This window comes from Pelodiscus sinensis, chromosome 2, assembly GCF_052426305.1.
Source record: "Pelodiscus sinensis isolate ZL-2025 chromosome 2, ASM5242630v1, whole genome shotgun sequence".
Lineage (NCBI taxonomy): Eukaryota > Metazoa > Chordata > Testudines > Trionychidae > Pelodiscus > Pelodiscus sinensis.
In genome coordinates this window covers 167,369,576-167,391,736 of record NC_143053.1, presented here as the reverse complement: position 1 = coordinate 167,391,736, position 22,161 = coordinate 167,369,576, and the positions used below count along the sequence as shown (strand labels likewise).

The following is a 22,161-nucleotide window of genomic DNA, read 5'->3' as shown; positions in this document are numbered from 1 at the left end:
TCAATGTGAGGATCTCTGCTCTGAAGCAAAGTGACTGACTTACAGACCTACAGCTTCTTTATCTGTATGTTTTTGTGCTTCCACTTAAAAGCACTTCTACACTTCAGTGGGGAAGATTTCACAGCTTTTAACTTATGTATTCCTAGAATGCCCAACTTTTTGCATTAGCATTATTAGTCCAGCAGAGTGCACTCTCTGCCCTACAACATGTTGTGTATCTCCTTTCTTGTTCAGCAGATGATTTAATAGGAGGAAAAAATGTTCAGTGTTTTAAAAATTAACCAGGCTTAAAAACAAAACTATTTTCTTCTCAGTCTGAGTAAAGAACCTAGCTATTTGGCCTAAAATTTTAAAAAAAAATACCCATCAGATTGTTAGTATTCTCTAAACTGAAAATTCCTCTTGATGCTGGCATCAATTATACAGTAGTGGTGACTGATTCAACTGCCTTCAACCCCATGAACTCTTATTAGGGGCAATGTGTGGCCTGCCACTAAAAGATGAATTAGGAAGAATTACTTCTGTAAGAAGTAAATATTTTTCTTCTCCCAAATCTTATCTCACCATTTTGTGAAGGGGAGAAAGTTTCAGCTAGACTACCTATTAATAGGACACTGATGGCAGCCACGCAAATGACTTTTACCCTGAATCCATGCATTGATCAGAGACATTCAAGTTCAGCCCTATAGCTTGCTTAGACATTCCACCTCTTTTTTTAACACCAGCTTCAAAAGGTAAGTATTTGCAGTGTTGGCCCTAATGAAGGCAATTATGATGGAATTTAATCTACAAAAAAGTAAAAATACAATCTTCTGATAGCAGTGTAATATTTATTTAATAGTAATACACCTATTACTTTGGCATCTCTACACAAGATCATACTTGTAATAAATGTAAATTGTATCATCTCTTCAGTGTGTGTTTCCATGTAAATTTTTGCCAAAAAAACTGAATTAAATCTATCCTCAGTAGATATCCAGGGAAATAATATAAGTTATGAAATGTTTAAAGCTGATGGGAAGTACAAACTAAGTTTCAAAGACATTTCTTTTTCAGGTGTTGCAATAACAGGGCCTCAAGACCCTTATCACTTCCTAATTCCTCAATCACTTTTAAAAAGAGAGAAAGAGAGACAAAGGCATGGTTTGACTTCGGCCTTGTCTACACTGGCAGGTTTTGTCACCAAAAATTGCCTTTTGTTGACAAAACAGAGAGAGTACACACACTACAATGGGACTTTTGTCGGGAAAATCACTCAGTTTTGGCGATAAAAAAGTCCAGCCCTGTGAGAGACTTTTGTCTTTTCCCTTCCCTTTATTGTCGACAAGCAGTCAGTGTGGGCTCTGTTTGTTTTGTCGAGAGAACTGGCTTCCACCAGTATCGGACAATGCCTGCCCTGATGGCTCTTCTCAGTATTCTATTATCTCTGCTGCCCTGCAAGTCATGTACCCCTCCCCTTTCAAAGCTCTGGGAAATAATTGACAGCTGAGTGAGCTGCTCCATTTGGGAAGCAAACAAACAGAGCGAATCACTGGAATGCTCCTGTTCTGCCCTACTAGAAACACAGCAGCAGGCAGACTGCTGCTATGGGGGAGTGCTCCAGAGACTGCTGTGCTGCTTTGATATTCCTCAGCACAGAGAGCTCACAGAGCTACTCATGATACTGCTCCCAGTAGCTGAGAATGCTGTGGGAGAACTTGGAGAGAATCCCAAGAAGCACAGGGCTCAGCTCTGCCTTCCCACATCACTACACTGTGGGATGCTTACCCACATTGTTTTGCTCTTTCTGTTGACAGGGGAACTAGCAATGTGGCCATGAAATGTCAACAACGGGAGGCAGAAAAACCTGTTAGACCAGTTTTCACTTTTGTCGATTTTTGCATGTCAACAGCACTTTTGTTGCCAAACCTTCACAGTGCAGACATAGCCTTTTATAGTTGGGGAAGCTCCATTTAGGCCAGTGGGGCTACATGTGGGAGGCAAATTCCATGCCTGCCGGAGACATGCATTTTGGGGGTTGGGGGTGCCTAATGCCCCTCATTCTCTTCCCAAACCACCAGCATGGAGAGAGATTATTCATTTTAAATCAGGCTTACAGTGAGCAAAGTTTATAGCTTCTAAAATGAAGAAACGCTAGTGTCTGTCCATAGTTATGATTGAAGATAATTTCCCACCATTATACGGACAGTATTGACTCTACCCGAATAGTCCCATAGATAGATCCATGCTCCTGAAATACCATGTGCCAGATTTGAGCTGTGAGAGATTATTTTGTGGGGTTTCAGAAAAATCAGTGAGAGGCTTTTGAGAGACTTATAAATTCAAAAAAGTGAGGTGTTTTTTCCCCTTTCAGTCATTCTCTTAATGGTTTTTGCTTCATCATAGCCCCAAACCAACCTGACTTCAAAATTTAGTTTATTCTGATAGTCGGGATGAGGAATTTTTTTGTTTATGTCTATTTTGATTGTTTAGATTGCGGCATGATATTTCATGGGTGTAGTAGAGTTTTCATGGCATATGTGAGATTTTAAAGCATACATCACATATGCCATGCTGATGTATGCTTTGCACAGTTTGCGTAGCACAATGGCAGTGCTAATGGCCATGTCCAATGATTAGTTGTTTTTACTGATGGGAACCCACAATACTGAAGCCAAGAAAAAGATTTGGGTCCTGATTCTGAGCTGCACCACTAAGAAGAGGTATCACAGGCTGGGTAGCAAAGAGGAGCAAGGTGACTTTGTCACAAGGTGGCTGGGGTTTCAGGTCTGCTAGGGACAAATCTTGCTCATGATGTAAATAAGAGCTGCCAGTCCAGGATAATTGGAGTGCAGAGCGCAATGGCATCACCTTCTCCTGATCCAGGGCTATTTCTTGGTGTGCCCCTATTTGGAAGTTATAAGAGTGCTGGTGTAAGGTCATAGTGTTAGCCCTATACTGCCCAGAGAAACCCTCTAGTAAGGGATAATTCCTACATGAAGTGACCTGACTGATTTGGGGACCCCTTCTGTCACGGGGCAACATAAAGGGCTGGATCAGAGCTCAAAATGATGGTCTATGTCAGTCCATGCATTTATCTGTGCTGCCATTCATCTTACCATAAATTCTGTGTTGTGTGCAATTTGAATTACTTAATCCCCAGTGGTAATACTACATGGGAGGGAAATAAATGTGCATCAACCAGCAGTGACTTCCGTTGATGACGTTAGGAAGGAATAGTCACAGAAGGATACACAGCTCTCTTAAGCCAGAATGCTCTGACCCTGGTTGTCTAAGAGAAACATTCCCAGAAAATATATTCTCATCCACACTCCCTGAATTTTCACCATGTCTCTTTTATCCTGACCTGATGTTTCCACTGGGACCTCAGACACTGTACACATCCAGTTGCTGTCAGGTTTGACTAGATGCTTTATGCTCAGAAACCTGAGTATGTCTGCAGAAGCATTGTAACATGCTGTCTGCAGGCAGCATGAAGTTCACTTGGGTTTGTGTGTAGCACCTGCCTTAACGTATTGTGTGTTTTTTGCTGAGGTGTGAATGTGTGTGTGGTTGGCAAGAATGCTGAATGTGAACTGATGTATCGCAAGGAGAGGTCAACTGTGATCTGGGAATTCAGGGTTCCCCAACAGTCCCTACCTGACCAAGGTCCTTCCACAGTTCTTGTAGACTGGTTTGAATGGAGAACAAACTATTGCCAAGGATTCACACATTATATACTGCAGTGTTTCCCAAATGGTGTTCCACGAAATGCTGGGGTTCCACGAAGTGAAAATAAGGGTTCCGTGAGAAAATTCCATTGTAATAACATTTTATGATTTAAAAAAATATAATAATTAATATTTAAGCATGTATGAATTTTATTGAAAACAATTTTCATTTGTGTTGCTCTCATGATCTTGTTTAGCATTTGTTTATTATTATCCTTACTTACTTATGGTCTACTTTTTCAGCTCCATATATAAAACTGTTATTAGGGGTTCCGCAAAATTCTTTCAAATTTAAAAGGGTTCCGTGGCCAAATAAAATTGGGAAACACTGATATACTGAGTCATGATTTAGTTCAGATAATCATCTCAGTGCTCCAAAGTGTTGGATTCTGGTTAGCCTTTGCCCATACCCCAACTCAGGCAGCCACATGGGATAAACATGCATCTGACGAAGTGGGTCTTTGCCCATGAAAGCTTATGCTCCAATACATCTTTTAATCTATAAGGTGCCACAGGACTTCTCGTTGTTTATGCAGATTCAGACTAACACAGCTACCCCTATTATACATGGATAAAGAAGGTATTTTTAATAACATTATGATAAGGCATGTCACCTTAGCTCTGGTCAGCATGGTCTGTCTCCTTACTGATCGGGCACAGTGTTGGGGGGAAGGTAGCTGGTTGCAGGAAGCTGGATCCAGATGCAGGGGGAGAAAACACAGCCCTCTGTTGCTCTTGGAGGGAAGAAGAGAAGGTTCAGAAAGAACCCAGACCCCCTGGCCCTAAGGCAGAACACAGAGAGACAGACGCAAAAAGGGTGGATTCTGCCACACATAGGCTGTGTCTAGACTGGCAAGTTTTTCCACAAAATCATCTGCTTTTGCGGAAAAACTTGCCAGCTGTCTACACTGGCCGCTTGAATTTCCGGAAAAGCACTGACGATCTCATGTAAGATCGTCAGTGCTTTTCTGGAAATACTATGCTGCTCCCGTTCGGGCAAAAGTCTTTTTCCGAAAGCCTTTTGTGCAAAAGGGCCAGTGTAGACAGCACAGTAGTGTTTTCCGCAAAAAAACCCCAATCGTGAAAATGGCGATCAGGGCTTTTTTGCAGAAAACCGCATCTAGATTGGCCACGGACGCTTTTCCGCAAAAAGTGCTTTTGCGGAAAAGCATCCTGCCAATCTAGATGTGCTTTTCCGAAAATGTTTTTAACGGAAAACTTTTCCATTAAAAGCATTTTTGGAATATCATGCCAGTGTAGATGTAGCCTTAGAGTGTGTCTACGCTACAGGGTTTTTTTTAAAAAAAAGTGGCCTTTTTTCGAAAAAACTTCACCTGCATCTAGACTGCTACTGTGTTTTTTCAAAATTAAATCGAAAGAATGCAGCAGTTTTTTCAACCAGGGAAAACCTCATTTTATGAGGAATAACACCTTTTTTTTTAAAGTGCTCTTTCGAAAAAAGGCGCTATTGAATGCAAAGAGGGCTTTTGTTGAAAGAAAGCATCCAGACTGCCTGGGTGCTCGCTTTCAAAAAAGCGGCTTGCTTTTTTGAAAGAAGTGGTTGCAGTCTAGACACTCTCTTTCGAAAGAGGCTTGTAGTGTAGACCTACCCATAGGGTAAAGATGTGCCCAAGGAGATGGAATATATATCACTGTATTGTTGTTATATCATCAGCTAATGGATATTCATGTAACAACATTGTAGTTAGCAAATCAAATTTGTGCAACTTCACTGAAGAAATTCTAAGGCTTTTTATGTGCAATTTGATTAACTCGTTCACTTCTTAAATTACCTCTTACTCCTAACACCTTTACCAGAGCTCTTGATGCTTTTAGTCACCAGTGTATTTCATGAAAGCTAACAAGCATATGAGTAGGGACTTATGATTATGCTCTAGGTCAACCTGGACCTAACCAACAAGAGATGTGAGGGTGGAAGGCTCAGTATCTTGTTATCAGTTTCCTCTGCTTTCTGGTCCTTTTCAGAGTGATAGATTTTTAAAAATGCATACGTTTCAGAGAATATGTCCAACCAGAGTCTGCGACAAGTTTTGGTCGAGGGCTTAGGCTGCTCTGTATTAACCTTTTATGAGCTTTTAAAGAAAAAATCACTTCATTGTGTTTATTCTGAAACATAATAAAAAAGTGAACACAGGATTTCACACCAGATTGCATCACTAGATCATTAGATCAAGTATAGCATCCTGGCTACCAGTGACCAATCCCTTATGGTTTTTCCATCCACAATGAATCTAGCCAGTTGTGCATGAGATTTTGTGGGGAAATGTTTATGCTCTGAAGCATGTGATTTGATTACTTGCCTCAAGAAGCAGAACTATAAAAGACATTAATGCTCATAGAATTATCCAGCTCCTCTCTCCTTTTCTTTTAAATACAGCCAGTGTGTTTCACTCATTATTGATGGCTTGTGGCCATGAATTCCACAGGTTGACTCTAGGCTTTGTGTGAAGTAATATTTATATATAATATGTATATACTACACATACATATATGCAATACAACTGTGGAACTTATTACTATAGCATGTTTTGGTAACCAAAAATATAAATGGGTTCAAAACATAGCTGGATGGAGAAGTCCATCAATCGCTATTAGTCTTGCCAAGATGGTCAGGGATATGATCCCATGCTCAGCAGCCCTGAACTGCTGAGTATCAAAATCTCAGAATGGAAGACAGGGTGGATCATCTTGTTCTGTATATGCCCCTGAAATTCTGGTATGGGCCACTGTTAGAGAGAAAATGGTGAAAAATTCTGGTTTGGTCCAATATGCCAGCGCTTATGTTTGTGTGTATGTATGTAGATATGTCTCTCATGAGCATCTTAGCTTTCTGAAATTTCTCAAAGTGACAGATTCCTTTCCTTTCTTTTATAATACTAGACTGGGAGGCTCGGATAGACAGCCATGGAAGGGTATTTTATGTGGATCACGTGAATCGAACCACAACATGGCAGCGTCCTACAGCAGCAGCCACTCCAGATGGAATACGCAGATCTGGTTCAATCCAACAAATGGAGCAGCTCAATCGGCGGTGAGTAATTCTGGACTGAAATCCCAAAACAATAACACCAAAAAATCTTCTAAGAATGAGAAATGGTAGTTGAGTTATTTCAAACCAGCATCTGAAATGTTACTGAAATGACTAAAACTTCCAACATGAGATATATTTGATGGTACAAGGTTGAATACCATTTAGCAGGCCAGAACCTACTGCTGGTGGACGGTAACCATCTGACTTTAGAAGAGGTGGCATTTTTAGCACTGGCAATTTGGGAGCCCAAAATAAATTGAAAGTTTTCAGTGCTACTTTCAGGGTGGGTTTACAATTATGAAACACTGTACATTTTAATTAGTATTTATTTATGTAGTGCCATAAGTCCATATGGTACTTTACAACAGGACGTGGTATTTAAAAATAGCCAAGTGCCTGGCCAAACAGATTACAGTCTAGAGACACAAAATGAACATAGAGCATTGCACAAAGACACACGCTCAGTCCTCATCCTCAAAGGAAACCTGCACAACAGCTTCAAAAGACAAGCCTGGTAACTTATATATATAACTCTGCTGGACACTGAAACCATGGATTTAACAAAGGCATTAGTTTTATGGCCTATTACAACAAATTTTAGCACACCCTACCTCCTACTAATATTCCCTTGTCCTACATCTGCTGAGTTTTAAGTGGTCTCTTACAGTATGTGTAAATCCATGGGCAGAAGGTGAAGTTCCAGTTGGGGAAGGCAAGCCCTAACCCTGCCCCTTCTGGCTGAGGCCCTGCCCCTGGAGCCAAGTCCTGCCCACTCCCCACCTGATCCTTCCTGGCCACCTAGAGGGCCAGGGCTGCCATTCTGCAGTACTGGCCCCAGCCATTGCCCCGTCCCTCCCCAGTGGCCGGGCAGCCATGCTACTGCCCCAGACTTTCTCAGCGTCCAGGATGTGTAGGCAGTTTTGGGAAGGCAGTACCTTCCCTTGCCTACACTACCGCTGCTCATCTGTGAACCCTTTATGCTTAACAATCTGTCCCAACTTGTAGTTAGCTTGGATAGTCTAGTTTCCTTTTCCACACCTGAAGATGAAGAGAAATTCTGTGGAGTGCAAAAGCTTGTCCCTTCCCTCAAAAGAAGTTGGTCCAATAATGGCTTCCCTTAACTTTTTGTTCCATCACATATGCAAAGGATCAGGGCAGGTGGTGGGGAAAAGGAGGGAGGCAGGATCCTTCAGAGTATCTGTTTTATCTATAGTGATAGAAATGTAGCCGTGTTAGTCTGATGTAGCTGAAGCAAAATACAGGACTATGTAGCACTTTAAAGACTAACAAGATGGTTTATTAGATGATGAGCTTTCGTGGGCCAGACCCACGTCCTCAGATCAAATAGTGGAAGAAAATAGTCACAACCATGTATACCAAAGGATACAATTAAAAAAATTGTATCCTTTAGTATATATGGTTGTGACTATTTTCTTCCACTATTTGATCTGAGGAAGTGGGTCTGGCCCACGAAAGCTCATCACCTAATAAACCATCTTGTTAGTCTTTAAAGTGCTACATAGTCCTGTATTTTGTTTTATCTATTAGAGCAGAGGACAGATGGCCTGGGTGAGAACATGAAGGGATGTCAAGCAATCGACCTCAGAACTCAGGCTATAGCCCCACAACTTTGAAGTGCTCCTGTTTCTAGATCTGCACTATGCCCCTCCAACTGCTACACTTATCCCAGTCTCGTGGGGGCTGTTCAGAGAGGAGGTCAGGAAAAACACAGCTCTACTTGCTGAGAATCTCCCTTCATAATTATTCTCCACCAGAGCTGCAGGCTGAGTGTTATGTCATGCAGCTGGGATATGTCCTCAGTATAGGGCTGTAGTGGTTCCCACATGGACCAGTACCACGCATTGGGAAGCACCAACTATCTGTTGGTATCAGCATGGCTCAAAAGCTTTGATGTAGCATGAATCTCTCTCTCTCCCCCTGCTCCTGTATCCCATCTCCTCAGACTGGGGGTGAGTGTGTGCTGGGGACAGAGCCTAGCTTGATACTCTTGCTGTGCTCTGAGATCTGTTGTGAAGGGTGGGTCTCTTTCTTAAAGAGGCAGTGTACTGTTTAACCTGAGCTTTTCCCAGCAGCTAGCTCACACAGCTTTTCCCAGCAGCTAGGTCTCTCTCTCTCTCTCTCTCTCTCTCTCTCTCTCTCTCTCACACACACACACACACACACACACACACACACACACACACACACAGAGTCTTCCACTGTCGCTCACATGCTCTTTCTCTCTCTCTCCCATCCCCGTCCATGTACCCCATCTCTGAAGAGCAGAGGAGATGACAGGGCTCAAGAACAGAAGAGGACAGCTTTCAGTATCTTCAGGAGACTCTGCATAGGGTTATTCAGACACATATCCAGCAGCAGCCAGCGCATACCCCATCTTATGTCAAACATGCATGCCAATGCACACTCGCATACATGTACACCACAGTCTTTTTTATCTCTCTCTCACACCCACACACACACAAACAAAGTCTCTTTCACACTCACCTCCCAACACATATTTGTAGTGTTGTTGTTGTTGTTGTTACTCCTTGGTACTTCCTGCAATGCACATATATTCTCTGCAATTTTATTCTTTCCAAGTGTGTTATTTTAGTGTTTTGGCTGATTAATGCATTTCGTAATTTTTACGTCTCTTGCACTTAAATTTAATTCTTTGAGAACTGAGTTCTAAAATTCTTAGCCTGTTCTAGCTGGAGTAATTATCCATATGGTAACTTACAAAATATATATATAATATAGTTTTTGTCCCTACAGATGGTATACAACAGCACATGAATCACTGCACATAATAATATGTATTCCGCAGATAGATGGAAAAAATGAGAGGGAACACTGGTGTCAATGAGAATCCCACTGAAAGACATTGTAAAGCCCTTTGCACAGTAGGGTGAGACTAGAAACACTTCCATAAAATGAATCTCCAGAGAGAGGATGTCTCCCTTCAAATGAGGGCGCTTTTGTCACTGACAGCAACTATTACTTTACACACAGATTTGTTAACAGTTTTCTTTCTTTCCTTGCATTTCAGATTAAATTGAGGGGAGAAGAATAAACTAAATATATAGCTGGGCAATGAACTTCCACTATTACCTCAGAAAACATTTTCTCATCCTCTTCCCCTACTTACCGTAATGATACAGAGTCTTATTTAAACAAGAAAGACTGAAATTGTTATCCTCTAATTATATGCTTTAAAATGGCATGAAGGCTGGTTTGGGTTTCTCTAGTACTTCAAAAACATCATTTGGTGATCTTCAGTGTGCCAAGCTAGGAGAGAGAGAATGTGCTTCAATGGCTTTCCTTTCCATGGTAGGAAAAGATGGGAGTTACTTAGAGCCTTTGTATGGACAAAATGGTTGCAGATGATAACCATCTGGGAGTTTTCCTTTGGGCTAACCAGCTTTCTGAAAATGTGCATCATGCAAAATAGATCACAAACAGGCCCCGTGAGGAAATGTCCTCCTTTTCTCTTCAAACCTATCATGCTGGGCACAGAGTGGGAGTCTGACTAGCATATGGTGTTTTGTTTACAATGGCAAGAACTTGCAATAGTTTGTTTTTATTATAATTTTCCTCAGAAGGTGCCAAGTTACCATATTAAATTATAAAGAAAAGACAGGCATTTCTAGAAACTCTTCGCAGTGAATTCGATAGATGTTGTCTTCAGTCATTAAAGGCCTTTGCAAGTTAAAGTTTTTTGTTGTGTTGTCAATTAACTGATTGTCAATTAAGCCAAGCTAACTAGTACTACTGTAAATTTATTCTAAACAGTCCAAGGGTGAGTGTCTAAACTGGAAATGACAATTATGTTTGCTAGCTCAGGTTAATAGACAATACACTGAGGCCATGTCTACGAGCTTTCAGCAGCACAGCTGTGTCACTGTAAAAGAGTTTGTAACAATGTTATTCTGATAGGGAAGAGCTCTCCTGTCAACATAATAAAGCCAGCTTCATGAGAGGTGGTAGCTCTGGTGGCGGGAGAGTGTCTTCCATTGACATAGCACTGTGGACATAAGTACTTATGCCGGCAAAACGTATGCCACTCAGGGGTGCCAACGTAAGTGCTAGTGTAGACACGACCTAAGTCATGACTCTCAACCCTTCTAGTCAACTGTACCCTTTTCAGAGTCTGATTTGTCTTGCGTACCTCCAAGTTAACACCTCACTGAAAAACTAATTGCATACAAAATCAGACAAAAATGCAAGTCTCACAGCATACTATTGCTGAACAATTGCTTACTTTCTCATTTTTATTGTATAATTATAAAATAAATCAACCAGAATATAAATGCTGTACTTACATTTCAATGTACAGTATATAGAGCAGTATAAACAAGCCTTTGTATGAATTTTTAGCTTGTACTGACTTCATTAGTGCTGTTTCAGTAGCCTGTTATAAAACTGGGATAATATCTAGATGAGTTGATACACCCCTGGAAGACCTTTGCCTACCCCTTGGGGCAATGTTCCCCTTGTTGAGAACCACTGATGAGACATTCTTGACTTACATTTTAAATTTCCATGTTTTCTTATAGTTTGATTCCTTTCTTGCCACCCAAGTTTGGGTAGGGTCTGATTATTAACTATTTAGTGCACGGCAAGTAAGCCAAGAATATACCTTGCTGCTCCTCTGCATATGGTTTTCTTTTTAGCATTTGTAAACTCATGATACATGGTGAGAAGTGGAGGAGATTTTCATTAGAAGCATATTTCTCCTCACTTGATTCCCAGTGGAGATTGAGCACATTACAACTGAGTAATTGTGCAATCCCTTGGTTTCTTCGCACAAAAAAGCCATCTGGTAATTCTTTAATCTCTGCTGTAAAAGAGCCCCATTAAGTAAAAATGCTGACTAGCCCACCAGGAGGCATCTCTTGTAATGCCAATGTTTGTATATTTGTAGCCATGGATATTTCTAAAAATTCCAGCAAAAGGGATATGTATTGGTCATTGCAGCAATCTCTGTATTTTAATATTTTATGGAGATATTATTGAGTTTATGGAGAGGTAAAATAGAGGAATTATCCCTGTCCTGAAACAGGATTCAGGATCAACTCTTTAATAAATTCTGGTAATTTGGATTACCAGTTTGTGGGAGAACCTTTTCTTAAATGGTTGTTGAAAACCACTGCTTAGGCTTGAATATTATTTTCAACAACCCTTTTTTAAAGTTTTGTTATTGTACGTCCTCATTACCTGGAACAGTTTTTGGTAACTGCGTGAAAGTCATTTCTAGGTGAGACATCTGTATAGAATCGTAGACCACTAGAACTGGAAGGGACCTCGAGAGGTCACCAAGTCCAGTCCCCTTGTCTCACAGCAGGACCCAGTACTGTCTAGACTATCCTATCTAACCTGCTTTAAATATCTCCAGAGATGGAGATTCCACAACCTCCCTAGGTAACTTATTCCAATGTTGAACCACCCTGCTAGTTAGGAAGTTTTTCCTAATGTCCAACTTAAACCTCCCTTGCTGCAGTTGAAGCTCATTGCTTCTTGTCCTAGCCTCAGAGATCAAGGAGAACAATTTTTCTCCCTCCTCCTTGTGACACCCTTTTAGATACCTGAAAACCACTATCATGTCCCCTCTCAGTCTTCTCTTTTCCAAACTAAACAAACCCAATTCTTTCAGTCTTCCTTCATTGGTCATGTTCTCTAGACCTGTAATCATTCTTGTTGCTCTTCTCTGGACCTCCTCTAATTTCTCCACATCTTTCTTGAAATGTGGTGCCCAGAACTTGACCCAACACTCCAACTGAGGCCTGATCAGCGCAGAGTAAAGCAGAAGAATGACTTCTTGTGTCTTGCTCACAACACAAAGAGCTTGGATGGTAAAATTAAAATCAGCCTGAACTTTAGCTGTAAACTTCATAAAATAGAACTCAAAACCTTTGGTGTTTGAAAAAAATCTGTCTACTCTCTTTTCAGACAAATCTGTTCACCTTCCCACTTCTCAGATTCATCTGGGACAAGGAGTGGAAATATCAACAAATATCACTGGGAAAGCTTGGTATTTTCAGCCCAGGCAAAACCACGGAGTACTGGAAACCTAGTTTTAAAAAGGGTTGCAAGGACCTAATCCTTCATTCTGTAGGTACTTGCAGATTCCCAGTGACTTTAATGGGGCATTTTGTCAGTATAGGGAATACAGGATTAGGATCTAAAGTTTGGATAAGTTCCAGGCAAACATCCCTTTATTTTTTATTAGAAGAGTCTTCTTCCTTTACTATATCACTCCTTGCCTCCATGTTACTAAAATAGTTAACATCCACTGCTGTTCAAATTACACAACATGATTTATTATCCACAGTGATCTGGTCAAACTGCGATATGCATCATTTGTGAAACTAAACTTGTCTTTATATGAATAATAACAATAAACAACACAATAAATAATAAAGGTAAAGCAAAAACAATCTCTAGTGTGTTTTTTCTAAACCACCATTTCTTTGATGAATCACTCTGAAAAGGGTCTGTGATTTTCAAATGCATTCCCATAATTTTAGCCCTTTCAAAGCTTTTTTTACAATTGCATTGGCATTTTCTGGTATTTATATAAGACTATTTTACAGCATCAAGACCAAAAAAAAGTAGTCTGTGTTTGGCATACAGCTAGCATTACAGTGTAAAGTTTGCCAGCAGGGGATTTTCTAACATCTAATTAAATAGAAGCTACAGTTACTATATATAAAAAACTTTTGGCTATATTAACTACTATTTTTCTGCTCTGCTGTTGCTTGAGGGTGTTGTAAAACTTCTACAGTACTGGAGTGGAAAGTTTACTCAATTAGCCTACAGTCAAGTGAATAAAATATTAAAAGCTTGTTATAAAGTAGAGGGTGGGGAAGTAGAAGTAAATAAATGTAGTTGTTCAATATGCTATAATAATTTACTTTTAAGGTGTATGTTTATCTAAAAATAAAAATTCCCAGTTTTCTTACTTTTTAAACCAATTCTACATATGTTATTTATTGAGCTATTAAAAGCTACATTAAAGAAAAACTTTGAATATCGAGGGAAATGAAAACTACTGTTAGTCGACTATAAATCCATTAAATTATCACTCATTTTCCATAATTTTGCCAAATTCCAGTAACCTTTTGAGAGTTAGTATGCTCCTGGAGATTCTGTCTTTTAAATGGAGTGTAAAATAAAGGTCCAGATTACTAGTCTTCAGAGATGCCATAAAATATTAACCCCTGGAGTTCAGGCCAAAATCTAACTTGGAATAAATGTTTTTAAAAATCCTGAAAAAATTGAGAAATTGAGTCACACAGATGAAAGAGACCAAGAAAAAAGAAAGACAAAAAACTTTGGGCTAGATCTGATATACCGGTAATCAATGAAACTATTAGCTACTGTACATGGATTAATACCAAGTGGGGATCTGGCCCATTATGAATGCTGAGAGTTAATGAAAATGAGACCACAAAAAGTATCTCATTAAAATATCAGGGTGGGAAAGAAGCCAGTTAAAATAATTGACAAGATATATATATCTATTTTTAAAAATATTTATCATTACATAACTTCTATAATTTGTCACATTTTTGTCATACATTATCAGAATCCCAAGATGGGATGAACATAAGTGTTAGAATCTCTGGAGGTTCTCTCACTGTTAGTCTGTCAAATATTCAACAAATGGGTCATCAGTATGACTACCATAGGATTGACTTCTCTCATTATTTATCTCTGTTTTACAGTACATAGAAGTAGTACTATATGCTGCATATTTTAAGTATACTAAACACATAAAATAGAACATATTTTATGGGACTCAAACCTGCAATAATGAACACTTTGGCCCTGATCCAACAAAATGTTTGAGCACCTGCTTAACTTTACGCCCATGACTAGTCTCATTGTAGTCAATCAACATGAAATTGCCATAACAGAAAAAGGTTTTAAAAGCTTCATTCCACACCTTCTTTTCTATCTTCCTTGTTTTTTTCCTTGTTCTCACTGGCTTTCTCCAGGAGCTTAATGTGTAATGAAAGAGGTGCCATAACTGATGCAGCAAGCCCAGAGGTGCTGGAGTTATAAAGTGCCAAGCCTAGAGGTGCCGGAGCTAAGCCCTGACAAGCCCTGGCACAAATTAAACACTGCTCTGTCTCCTTCAACAACCCTTTCCCTCCAGCATTCCATTTAGCTTATCACCACCTCATTCAATCCATACACACACATCAGAAAAGCAAGGAACTAACATGACTTATCCTGCCCTTATGTTGCTCACTCTGTTTGTGTCTTACACCTTTTCCTCTACCCCCATTTCAGTTTTCTCTGTTAGATTGTCAGCTCTTTGGGGCAGAGATAGTCCATTATTCTGTATTTGTACAGTGCCCAGGGCAGGGAACATGTTAAATATGGTGAATAATAATAGTTATTTTTTTTAAATGAATAATGCATATGGAGCCAAGGCTGTGAAGCGCTGAGCCCACTGAACATGCTCCTATTGCAGTTGTTGGGAATCAGGGACACTTGGCACCCACAAGATCAGGCCCTGTGTGATTGATTATGTTAACCTATGACAAATGGGGGCTTGACTCTTCCCTGCCTTGTACCATGTATAGTCACTGGTCCCTGTGGAATATGGGTGTATAATGCCCACCATTCTGATCTGGTGTTTTGCATATGTGCAAAACAGGGAAGGATCAGTCCCAATAGTGCTTATAAAGTATACACAGATTTTAGTAATATTTTAATTGTTCAAAAATATTGATTGTTCCAACTTTTGTTAAGAAAGACAGAGGCACATTTGTGAATAGCAAAATGCTTTGTACCATTATTCCTCTAAAACTTATAGCTAAAGCACCTTTGTTCTTTCTCTTAAAATATTCAGGTATCAAAATATTCAGCGGACTATTGCAACAGAGAGGCCAGAGGATGATGCTGTTGTGAACAACAGAGTTGAGAGGCTCTCCACTGGAGGAGGAAGTGACTCTGAGACAGACTCTTCCCAGCCAAACTCAGGTATAAGAACAGGAAGCTAGTAACAGCACCTCAGTAATGCTGGAGCAATTTTTAGGGGGCAGGAGTGGAGCTGCACCTCCTTTTCCTCAGTCCATGCCCTTCACTGCCACAGGCTGGGGCCACAGCTGGGCGTGGCTGCGGAGCCCTGGGTCAAGATCAGGAGCAACTTCCGGGCTATCAGCTGGGATCATGGGTAGGCAGTGTACAGGAAAAAGGAGAAAGTGTCTGTTTTCTCAAGCTTGCAGTTACAGTAGCTAATTTTTGGTGATACTGTGATACTATGGGGTTTCACCCAGATCAGTCAGTGCAAGTTTAGCTCAGAGCCTTGAGACCAGCAGTCTGGCCCCAACCAGATCTAAAAGTAAGTGGGTGCTCCCTGGTGCGCAACTCTGGCAAGAGCTGGCTGAGCTGCAGCAAAAGCCAGCAGGGAGCTATTTACAGAGCTGACAGAGACCCAGGTTGCAACAGGACCGAACCTGTAAGAAATTTTAAGTTACTTTCACGATTGGCTCCCACCAACATGGTTACTTGTCTTCCCAAAACCATCTCCCCACAGTGACCAGTCTCTCTCATTGAACTTTCACATTACTGGTTTTGCTGCCTTCAAACAAAGAGAGTGCACACCAGCCTGCTAATTTGGCTGAGGACCCATCCCTCAATTTAATGCAATGCACTAAGATGTTTTTGTAATAAAATAAGAATGTTGATTAGCAAAGAAGATAGGTTTAAACAATCTCAGGTATGACTGAAAGAGATTGGAAAGATTACAAACAATGCCTCTTAGTGACAAACTTAATTTTAGCACATTACCATTTTTTTCTAGACAAGGTGTGTGAGAGAATCTCTTACTCTACTAATTTCAGGACCTGACTGGTTCCAAACAAGAGAATTTGCTGGACCCGGGAAGGTCTCCTTCCACTGCCTCCTAAGCCCATTGCCTGCTGTGTCAGGCTGTCCCAGCAGGCACCCTGCCTTGCCCTCCCTCAGCCTGGCTGGACTGCTCACCCAGCTGCTGATGGGTTGCTAGGCAGCAGAGGAGCTGCACATTCAGGGGTAGCCACAGGGCTCCAGTTCAGCCCCACACTCCCGCGGGCTGCTGCAGGGCTCCAGCACGGTGCTGCTGTGGGGCTCAACTCCAGCCCCACACTCCTGGGGCTGCCGCAGTGCTCTGGCCCTGTGCTCCAGGGGACTGCTGTGGGGCTCTGGCTCCAGCCCCATGCTCCAAGAAGCTGCTAGAGGACTCTGGTCCCATGCTGGTATGGGGCTCTGGCCTCAGCCCTGAGCTCCCGGGGGCTGCTGTGGGGCTCCGGGGCTGCTACGAGGCTCCAACCCAGCACCAATCCATGCTGCTGCAGGTGCTGCTGCGGATTGCTGGAGACTGCTGTGGGAATCCAGCCCCAGTCTCGTGCTGCCCCCAGCCAGGATGGCCCTCCTGCCCTTAGGCTCGCTGGCAATCTAGTCCAGGAGCATCCATGATCCTGCAAGATAATGGATGTTGCCTGACAAGAGAGTGCCAGTTTTTGGAGGTACAACTTGTACAATAAAAGATTTTTTCTCACCCACTATTTCTCTTGAATATCCTCGGACACAGCTACAACTGCACTGCAAACAAACTTGGTCTAGGCCAGTGGTCTCAAATTCCCTCTGGCCGGAGTAATTGTGTAATCCAGCCCAGGACTCCTGACAGGAGGGGGGAAGCTGTCTGTTACCCTGTTTTCTCCCACAATGTAGCCCTGTTCCTGAGGACGCAGTTTGGTGGATAACTCGAGTGAGGTGGAGGTCTGGCACTGCAAGGTGGCAGCGGTTCTGCCTCCTGCACTCCCCACAACAGCAGGCACAGGAGGGGAAGCTGAACTTACTGGGCGAGTGCGCTTGCTCCACTGTTCTCTGCTTTCCCAAGGCTCGGGGGGCTCATCTACACTGGCCCCTTTTCCGAAAGGGGCATGTTAATTTCACAGGTCGTAATAGGGAAATCCGCAGGGGATTTAAATATCCCCCGCGGCATTTAAATAAAAATGTCCGCCGCTTTTTTCCGGCTTTTAGAAAAGCCGGAAAAGAGCGTCCACACTGGCCCCGATCCTCCGGAAAAAAGCCCTTTTCCGGAGGATCTCTTATTCCTACTTTGAAGTAGGAATAAGTGCACAGCTGAGTGCTTGCATCCCTAAATACATGGTTGCAGGTACAAGTCACATGGAGAGAAACACAAGCACTCAGACTTGTGCCTTCATTTCATTTTGTAGACACAAAAAATGGGCATATATTTAGTTGGTTAAACTTGTGCCTGCAACTTGAGCAGGCAATCCAAAAATTCACACTGGGCAGCCACTTAATGATGTCTGTTATTACATATATCACTTCATTTCCTCCTTCTCCTGTGTTTGGCTAGTCTTTATTAGCCGGAAATAGCATGCATTGCCTATGATTCAGTTCCTTTTATGTCTCCTGGAAGAGGAATGACTATGCAGAGTGAATATTTAATCTGTGCTTTAAAGAAAAAAAAAGCTTTGTTAATTATTTAATTTATGCTATTATTAGCCTGAAACATTTTTCTTTTTCCTTTAAAGTCACTATAAGTCTTAACTTTAAAGTTATTATAAGTCTTAAACATATTTCACATGATATATAACCACTTTTGTATTCATTTGGATTGCAATTTTTATGACTCAGTTTAGCCAACTACTTCTATATGGAAAATCAAATGTGATCCCACTGCTAATAGTTAACTGAGATGGAAATGATTTATGATTTGTGTTCTATTACTACTTATATTACTTATAATATTAAGTTGGATGTGTATTTGCAGTAGACATACAGTATTGCTGTTACATATGTACAGTATTACTATGGTTACTTACATAATAAAATATTAAATCAAGAATGCTGCCAGGAATCATTCTCATAAATGATGGTTAGATTTGATTTAATATGGCTTTTCTTTCCTTTTTTTAAATAAAAAAGAGCTATCATCTGTGGCATGTGCCTTTTCAAAATGCCCTTGGCTAAATATAGTGTTTGGCTGTGGAGAGAGGAAAAATCAGTTTCTTTCTCATGAAAAGCCATGCATAAAGTACAAATAATGAAGTGACTAAACTATGGTATAAATCACACAATTTAAAAAAAAGATGTTGCATTTGCTACCAACTTTTTAATTTAAAGGGAAATTAACATGGATGTGTGAAGAATGTGATAAGGTGTAATTATAGATAGAAAAGTGACTGTCAAAATTATATTATGCAGTTCTATATTCATTCTCTTGATGACTTCCACATCAGATTTTTTCAGATTATAAATCAAAAATTGATTTTGGTTTAAAAACACCAGTGCTGCAAACTGAGATCAGAGTCCAAAATCTAATGGCTACGGCTACACTATGAGGTTTTTCTGCAAGAGGCAATGCAAATGAAGGGCAGATTAGCATTTCCCCGCAGTTCATTTGCATACTCTCTTTCGTTCCATTTTTGCGCTAGGGGTTTTTGCGCAAAAACAGGCAGTGTGGCCGTGGCCGTTTTGCGCAAAAAACCCTTTTTCCGCAAGATCCTTATGGCTCGGACAAGCATAAGGATATTGAGGAAAAAGGGATTTTTGTGCAAAACGACCATGGCCATGCTGCCTGTTTTTGCGCAAAAATGGAACGAAAGAGAGTATGCAAATGAAGCACGGGAAAATGTTATTCAATGCTTTATTTGCATTGCCTCTTGCAGAAAAACTCATGGGCTGTGTCTACACTGGCCACTTATTCCGGAAAAACAGCCGCTTTTCCAGAATAACTTGCCAGCTGTCTACACTGGCCACTTGCTTTTCTGGAAGAGCACTGACGATCTACTGTAAAATCGTCAGTGCTTTTCCGGAAAAACTATGCTGCTCCCTTTCGGGCAAAAGTCCTTTTCCGGAAAACTGTTCCAGAAAAGGGCCAGTGTAGACAGCACAGATTTCTTTTCTGCAAAAAAGCCCCGATCGCGAAAATGACAATTGGGGCTTTTTTGCGGAAAAGCGCGTCTACATTGGCACGGACACTTTTCCAGAAAAAGTGCTTTTCCGGAAAAGCATCCTGCCAATGTAGACGCGCTAGTTCTGGAAATACTTATTACGGAAAACTGTTCCGTTTTAAGCATTTCCGGAAAAGGGTGCCAGTGTAGATGTAGCCATAGTGTAGACAAAGCCAATGTGTATCCTTTCAACTCTAAACTCATCAACAGTAAGAAAGATTTCACAGTCAGAACTTAGCTGACAATCCTGGACCAGATCTTCAGCTGATATAAACTAATGTGATTATATTGATTTCTTGAAGTAAATGGAGCTATGCTGATTTATGCCAGCTAAGGATATGGCCCAGATTTTCTAACATGCAATATAGAAAATCATCTCACTCTCATTCCTGTAGTTGTATTGGCCCTGCAGTACTGACAGGGAAAACTCTTGTCATACGTGTGAGTAGATATTCTACAAAAAAAATGGGAGCCATTTTTACATAGTCACTTTGATGACCAAAGCCTCACTTTCAGAGATGTTGAGCAATATTATGGGGTGGTCCTGCTGGTACTGGCAGAGGAGATAAGAATGACACTAACAGTGTTGTATTTTCTGTTATGTGTACTAGTCAATTGTTTTGCTTTTATTTTCAGAAATTAGGCGAGAAGGGTCCCTTTCTCCAGTGAATTCTCAAAAAATCACCTTGCTGCTACAGTCTCCAGCTGTAAAGTTTATCACAAACCCTGAATTCTTCACCGTGCTGCATGCAAACTATGTAAGCACCAGTATTGTCTCTCACACTTGCCTTCCAGGTCAAAGTGAAGAGCCCTGGACTTCTCATCAGAGTGCACAGTGTGTATGTCTACCCTGCAGTGTAAGCCCATGGTTCAAACTCAGGCTCCAGCCTAACCTCTCTTCCATTTACATGCAAGTTACACTAACCCAGGACCCAAGGGGACACATAATTAACTCAATTGTCCTTTATAGGAACTGGACCAAGCTGGATGTCGAGTTCTCATACTACCCGATAGGGAACTCTTGAGGGGATTTTGCCTCAGAGAGGGATTCCGTGGCACCTCACAGGCCTGTCTGCACTAATTCCCTTTCAGAAGGTGCAGTGTACTCCCCATGTATCTAGCCAGTTCTACTGTCTTGGGCAGAGGGAGCTGGGGCCACAGCCTTGCTTTCTCCCCATCCCTTTTTCACACTTGAAGGTGTCCAGAAACATCTAGTGGATCCAGTAGCTGTACAAGGCCAGGAAAAGAGGGGAGGCTTTTTGCATTCTCTTCAGTTAGCTTCAATTCTCTTCAGTTAGCTTGCATTCAAGTAGCCGGGCACAAGCTAGCAACCAGTGAGAAATTACAGACTAAGAATGATACAGCTGTTTTGGATAAAATAAGAATTGAACTGACCCTACCACAAGCCAGAACAAAACTTCTCATAGGTTTGGAAAAATATTAGTAACTTTTCTTTCCCCATTGTTGGAATGAACTTCTCTTCCCGCTTGCAACTGGGAATGAAAACTGACATCCAGTAAAAGTTTAACTTTGGGCTAACAGGTAACAGGAAATCTGAAAAATCTCTCTGGGATATCCAGTGTTTTGTATACAAAAGAGATTTGGATAATATTTGGATAAACATCCAGACACCACTTCTGAATGTTTTGAGGCTAATCCATGACTAATGCTGATGGGATTTCTCCCAAAGGGTACCTCAACACAGCAGGGCGAAAGTTGAATTAAGCTACACAACTTCAGTTACGTCAATTGCGTATCTTAAGTAGAAATAGCTTAATTCAGCTTTTGGCACTGTCTATACTGCAGGAAGTCAAAGAAAGAACCCACTTCCTTTGACTTCCTTTCCTCCTCACGAAATTATCCATGAGTTGGAATAAGAAGTTCTCCAGTTCAATATTATTTCAAAATAAAGGCTTGTGGTGTAGACGAGCACTGTGTTATTTTGGAATACTGTCAACTTATCAGCACATCTGTCCAGTCAGTCAATACACAATCCATTTGTGTAAAAATAGTGTACCATATAACTTACGCCATTAAAACATTTTAACTCCAATTAGAATTTAGAAGTGCTACTTAAGCCAGAGAAATTTGAATTGGAAAATATTATCCCACAGTAAAAGCTAAAATAGAAACACTTGTTTAACAAATATTTTATATCCCTGAAGGGATAAAACTGTATGAAATTCTGAGTTTCCCTAGTGATACTGAAATGGTCAGTTGTAGCAGATGATGATATAACTTCTTCTGTGTAGTATGCTAGGACTTCAGATATTTGCATTCAAAAATCTTTCTTAGGTTGTAACATCTTCTTGGCAAGGACCATATCTATCTCTGTGTTTGCACAGTACTTAGTGCAATGGGACCCTCTAGATGCTGTTGTAAATTAAATAATAATTAAAATAACATTTTAAAATGCCTT

The 22,161-nt window shown here is 40.9% G+C and overlaps 1 protein-coding gene across 1 annotated transcript in view; it reads left to right on the top strand.

Moving 5' to 3' along the window:
* The window catches only part of HECW1 (HECT, C2 and WW domain containing E3 ubiquitin protein ligase 1), a 334,425-nt gene that overhangs the window by 229,815 nt on the left and 82,449 nt on the right, over positions 1-22,161 (top strand). The window contains exons 13-15 of the mRNA XM_014574083.4: positions 6,612-6,762; positions 15,626-15,756; positions 20,379-20,500. Of these exons, the coding sequence (XP_014429569.1) occupies positions 6,612-6,762; positions 15,626-15,756; positions 20,379-20,500 (404 nt within the window). The remainder of the gene's footprint in view (positions 1-6,611; positions 6,763-15,625; positions 15,757-20,378; positions 20,501-22,161) is intronic.